Source organism: Propithecus coquereli, unplaced genomic scaffold (assembly GCF_000956105.1).
Source record: "Propithecus coquereli isolate 6110/MARCELLA unplaced genomic scaffold, Pcoq_1.0 Scaffold74, whole genome shotgun sequence".
NCBI lineage: Eukaryota > Metazoa > Chordata > Mammalia > Primates > Indriidae > Propithecus > Propithecus coquereli.
The window spans coordinates 5,151,183-5,157,182 of NW_012153507.1; the positions used below are offsets into that span (position 1 = coordinate 5,151,183).

Consider the following 6,000-nt stretch of genomic DNA (forward strand, 5'->3'; position numbering starts at 1 on the left):
GCATTATAAGCTGGACAATAAATATATATTTCTTTTTAGTTGAATTTGTCCTATTTTGCACACAAATAGTCATGCAATCTCTTTTTTTATCCTGCCTTTCTGACTTTGATAACACTAAAGATTTAGACATTTCTACATGCTTCATTTTTTTTCTTTGCAAGGCTATATTAGAATAGAATGTGTTACCAGTAGGGAAATATGAAGTTTTAATAATTTTATAGTAATATTCCCTGAATTTCTTTTTTTCCCTATGAGATCTCCAATCTAATGATCTATTCTTAATTATTCTAGGTACCCATATCTCATGCATCTCTCTCTCTCTCTGTCTCTCTCTCGTTTTCATCTCAACAGTTCAATTTTATCAACTCAGGTAAATAAAAGCTGAAACTTGCCCCCAGATGAGGAAACTACTAGACCCTGGGAGAAAAAAGAAATGTGTGCATCAAATAAGGAGGGAGGGGAATGACCTGTATTTTAAGGATTTTTTTTCTTTTTGAAAATGTAAGTAAGGAAGGATGAATTTTTGTTTGTTCATTTAACTTATAGCCTTTTGGCATTACAGGGTATTATAGATGAAATGTGATATGAGCAAAAATAAGTAAAGTTTTATAGCATTGTTATGCCTATAGCTATGTCACAAGATTAATAATTATTTTAGATTGTATGCCTTACAAAATCCATATGCTACATGTGATAAAATGTTTACCATGATGAAATTGCTATCTTTATCCTATCCTTCAAATTTTATTGAGGACCTGCTATGTACTAGGATGGCTTCAAGATAGATGTAAAGATGAGTTTCGTCTTCAAACAAATTTCATTTATCATCGCTAAAAAAGATAACACTCACATAAAAGTGAAAAAGAAAAAGATAACCCACTGCCTTGGACCCCAATCTTGTCTTGTTCAGTCAACACTGAACCCACATTTGGCACCCCCTGCAGGTTGTGCCTGGTTCTGCGGCTTGTGACTCTTACTCCTTTGAAAGCTGTGGTTTTGTTTTGTTTTTTGTTTGTTATCGTTGTTGTTGTTTAATATTTTAAAGGACTGTCTTCAGGTTTTGAGTTTTTGAAGCTCATCCACTGTCAAAATTAAAACCTTATCCTCAGAAGCCAACTGTTTGGATGACCCTAACTCACTGGGTGGAGGCTGCGGGTGAGTTATGAGCTCAACAGTAGCTGGAGAAATAAATGATGTGCCCAGAGTTCACACATCGTCCACCCCCTCCTCCCCATAAACTCACACTCACCCACAGAATAAGGGAGAGTGGGGTGCTGGGCTCAGGAGGAAGATGAGGAGGGCTGCTGAAAGCACAGTCACCTTAAAAGTAGCCAGAGGGGACCGGCCTGGCCACCAACGGGACTCCAGTGAGAGTCCTCATGGGCGCACTCTTTAAAAATTAAGAGAAGTTGGCTGTTGAGAGTTTACTTTGTGTTTTCCGTATTTATTTATAATGCGTTTAAATAATTTGTAGAGTTAGCATTTAATTAAACAAAAAAGCTTGCTCTTTTAAAAACAAAAACAAAACAACAAAAAATATACTTCCCGGTCCAGGCCGCGCCTGCTCTGGGTCTGCACGACGCAGACTAGAGTCCTTGGCCTGGCGACTCCCCGGGCTCTCCCGTCCCGCTTGGTGCCCGCCCCAGAACGCCGACCCGCTATTCTCCTCCCGCGATTACTCGCAGCCCCACAAGCAGCACCATATGCTGCTTCTGATCAAACAGCGAGCAACATCGGCACCGATAATTGACGAGACCGGCTAGAAATCACGCAGAAAGGGAGCCCACTGAGACCGCAGGGGCTGACAAATCACTGCTAATAATCCTGTTAGGAACAGCACAGCCAGCGGAGTTCGCAATAGCTTTATTTTTATAAAGTAGGCGCTGACAGTATAAAAGACAAGGAGATCTCTTTTTTAAATAGAAGGCAGTGTGGTATAATGGTAATTTTCCCACCAGCAATTCTCAGCACAGTTTGAATGAGAAACGTGGTTTTTAATATATAAGTACCCCCTCCTTTTCTTCTTCTCCTCGTCTAAAAAAAAAAAAAAAAAACTTTTCAGGTACTTTAGGCTTTGATTCCTCTCCTCTCTCTGGTGGTTTCCAAGGAACTATTCAAGGAACTGCTTTGAGAGGGAACGACTATAACATCACTTATAGTTTGAGGATATAACTGAACTATAATTTGAAAGTTTTCCTTTAGTGCCTCTGATTAATTTGGAGCATGTTTTGCAAGATTTTGACTTGGATGATAACTTTACTGCCAAGATCAAGCAAAGTGAAACTCCAAACCCAATAATGGCTATTTCCTCCCCCTCCATTTAAAAGAAAACAATAAACCCCAAAGATCTAAAATCAACAACATAAACCTGTAGGGGTCAAATAAGAACCTTATTTGTAAATAAACAGAGTTCTGTCTCTTGGATTTTTGTTTGTTTGCTTGTTTAGTAATCTCTCTTTTACATTTCCAAATCCTTCTCCCCCAGCAAAGATATATCTAAAATGTTTTTTAAATGTTTATGTTATTTGGGTGCAAGTAAGGGAAAGAATGGATAAGTGGAAGAGAGAAAAATGTTCTTTTTCTGGTGAGTGTAAATGGTTTTATACAGGACATGTTCTAAGAAGGTTGCTCTGTCTTCATACAGTGAATCTTGATAATCTAAATACAAGTTTTAAATCATGTCAACAGCTCAGCTATTCTAACTTCTAGGCCTTATAAGACAATTTTCCCAGGGTATGTTTGCCAACCTGCTGCCCAGAAGATATTTTCTAAGCAAGCTAATTATTTTAATTCAAACTTACGTATTTGGAGACTAGGCTATTATCTTACATATAGTATCAAGCCCAGAGTTGCAAATCACTAAGACCCAGAGTTAGGTTCAAAATCTGTGAATGTCTTGAAAACTCACAATTAATTTACTATAAGCAGTCAAGAGATGGAATAAATTAAGGACATTTGTTCACAAATATGTCTGCTCATCATTTGCAGAATTATAGACATATAGAGAAATTATTATCTGGCTTAGCTAGTTCCATGTACATGCACCTATCCACATCTAGCAAAAATACAGAATTTGGCAGTGCTCCTGCTTTCTACTGGATACAATTCTAACAAGAGGAATAAAAAAGAAAGTCATGTTTGGATTAGTAGTACTTTCAATTGAGCCCAGTATCTGAAGTGTTGACAAAGGGACTGTTGGGCTGCTTCCCAACCAAACATATCTGACGGACTGAAGAGAAAGTATTACTGGGGAAGTAGAGGGATCCTCAAAAAGGCAACAGGAATTCTGAGTTCAGCGAGGACCTTAGTCAAGCAGCCAGACTAAACTTCCCTTTGCAGAGAATATATATGTAAATATTTATGTACTTCTTTGCTCACTGGTCTAGGCTCATTGCCTGGCAAATCTGCCTTTGAAAATCCATCTGGTCAAAGTCACTTACCTTCTGGGAACACCACTCTCATTTTGAGATAGCTGGTCGTGAGTCTGATTATGGATGCTTTGTCCAGCTGCGAGGTGATAGCCGAGGGCAAAGGCAGTAATTTAGCCAGTTCATAAAATTCACTGTTTTCCTTCTCCCTCCTAGTCCGGGCAGCATTTTTGGACTTTTCTTTCATTGTGTCTCGTTCCCCCTTTCTTCTTACAGCGTAAGCTCCACAGATTCATCCAAAATCAAAAATGAACTTTCAATTAAAGATCATATTTGGCAAAAACATAAAACATACTTTGAATGAAGAGTATGCAGTCTTAGCACTGGGGAGAGTGTATTGATGACATTAAAAGACCAGTACAGCGAACGGAAGCTATTTTCTTTGAAAATGCGGGATGCAAATATGAGAAAGTTGCTGATCCACGACAATTTGGACAATCCTGGGGGTCTCCTGATATCAAATGCAGGCGAGCCCCCTGCGGAGCCAGCCTTTTCTTCTGTTCCTCACGGCGAACCCCGGTCCTCGGAAAATCGACATAATAATCCCCGACGTTTGCTCTTCAGTCTCGCGGCATTTGAGGTGGCTCCGAGCCCTTTTGGGAAGAACAGCAATCCCGGACAACTCTTTCAGGCCACTGTGGAGATAACAGCATCAGAGTGTAAGAGATCTGCGGCTCCACAATCACTCACACACTCGTTCCAATTCCAAAAAGCGGCCGCAAAGGGCCTCAGCGTTCCTTGCCAGGCTCGGTGTTTTTGGTTTGATTTTTAAGATCTGGAGAAATCAGCAGCAAGACTAAACTCCCTGCAAATAATGCTCGCATTCCCTCACCGATGCCAGCCACAATCTGCAGACCCCTGGGAAGCTGCTCAAACAACAAAACGCATATTTTTGAAGACCCTCAGGAGACCTTCGGCGGCCGGTGCCCGCGCCCGCACCCAGGCCAGGCGCGCGTCCCAGGAAAGCAGGTTCTAGCAAATCAGAATTCCTCCACAGCGCTGCGGGCGCCTTTCAGTCCCCCGACCCTGGCAGAGCTGGAGCTTGGCTGCCTTCTAAACGTGGGTCTCAAGTCTGAGGGATTCCTCAAAAAGTGACACTTACACATTAAGTCCCTCGGGACTCCCAAGGCGACCCAGCGCTCGCTGCCCAGCGGGGGCGGCCACACGAGGGGCACGGCAGCGCCAGGTTAACAGGTGGCACACTCACGACAGCCCCTCGCAGGCGCCAAGGGGGGGAGGCGTCCCGGCCTCTCCCCGTCCGCCACAGAGCTGCGGGCGCCGCACGGCGGGCGCAGGGTGTCTTGTGCTTCACCTACCTTCAGTCACCGCAGGCGGCAAAGGGTGCGGAGGCGCCCATCTCTTAATTGTACTCATGCCTACGGTCGGACCAAGCTACTCCGCGGGCCTCTCCGCTTCCCACCAGCAGAGGAGCGGAGCATTCCCAGGCTCCCTTTTCTTGGTCATGAACTGGGGGAGGGGTGCGTGGCAGAAATGAGGATGAGGGCTTTGGGTTTAGAATCCCCCTCCGCGGTAGTTGCTGCAAAGCCAGTACAGTATTATTCTTAATTGGAAGCCGAAAACGCTCCCCGCCCCACCCCCCTTAACTTCTTTACAGCTTACAGGATTTAGCTTCAACTTCACTCCTGGACTCCTCTCTCCCGCCCTCCCTCAATGCCACTCACAAGCCTCCTCGCCGGTTATTGGTCCGGAGCGGGCCCGGGGCGCGGCGCTCATTGGCCAATCGGGCTGAATGACGCGAGTATGCCCCGCACCGCCCCCAGCGTTCCCCCGCTGCCAGCCGGCAGTCTCACTACCCGCGCGGCCGCTGCGCTCCTAATGAGCCCGGGGTGCTGGGGTCGGCGCTGTCCGGCTGCCGCCGCTGCTCCCGGCCTCCGGGGCCTTCCGGTTGTTGTGCGGGCTCTTCGGGGTTGGGTGGCTGAGGGCTCAGCCCAGCGCGCCGGCTCCGCAGTGCGGGAGACGCCCAGAGGCAATGGGCTGCCGCCCCGGCCGAGGAGGTCGTGCTGGCAGCTTGGGGCACCCAGCCAGCGAGGCTGGAGTCACCTAGACTGCGGGTGGGGTTCGCCCAAAGGCCTACTCCGCAGGCAGATCGCGGGGACCATGGCGTGCACAAGGCCGGCGTTGGGCTTTATTTTCTATCTCACGTTTCTCTGACACCACAATGACATCGAATTCATGGCCAGAGGAAATAAATACAATACCTGTCTTTAAATGAATCCCAAAGAAGAGAGTCTTTTTCGAAATGGGTCGGATTTCAGGACTGATTGTGGAAGACTCCGCCAGGGAGTTTTCCTATGGGGAGCAGCGAGGGGACACTAGGGGAAAAGAAGTTACACTTAAAAACAAAATAGAATTAGAGTGATGGATAGATAGATTTTCCACAACAATCAGTTATCTTAAATGCCAGCCAACTTTTTGTTGGGTTTTGTTTTGGGAAACAAAAGTCCAACACGAATATTCCTTACAGAAAGCATACAGTATGCATGACTGCGTTTACAACGTTCACAATTCCCCAATAGGAGCTGTTTAAACAAACGCTTGCAAGGTAGTGCTA

General features: G+C 45.3%; 1 protein-coding gene across 1 annotated transcript in view; it reads right to left on the bottom strand.

Moving 5' to 3' along the window:
- The window catches only part of SIM1 (single-minded family bHLH transcription factor 1), a 76,553-nt gene extending 71,498 nt beyond the window's left edge, over nucleotides 1–5,055 (bottom strand). Inside the window, exons 1-2 of the mRNA XM_012661876.1 lie at nucleotides 4,745–5,055; nucleotides 3,441–4,063 (exon numbers count right to left, since the gene is read on the bottom strand). Of these exons, the coding sequence (XP_012517330.1) occupies nucleotides 3,441–3,615 (175 nt within the window). The 5' untranslated portion in view covers nucleotides 3,616–4,063; nucleotides 4,745–5,055. The remainder of the gene's footprint in view (nucleotides 1–3,440; nucleotides 4,064–4,744) is intronic.
- Between the last annotated feature and the right edge of the window lie 945 nt (nucleotides 5,056–6,000).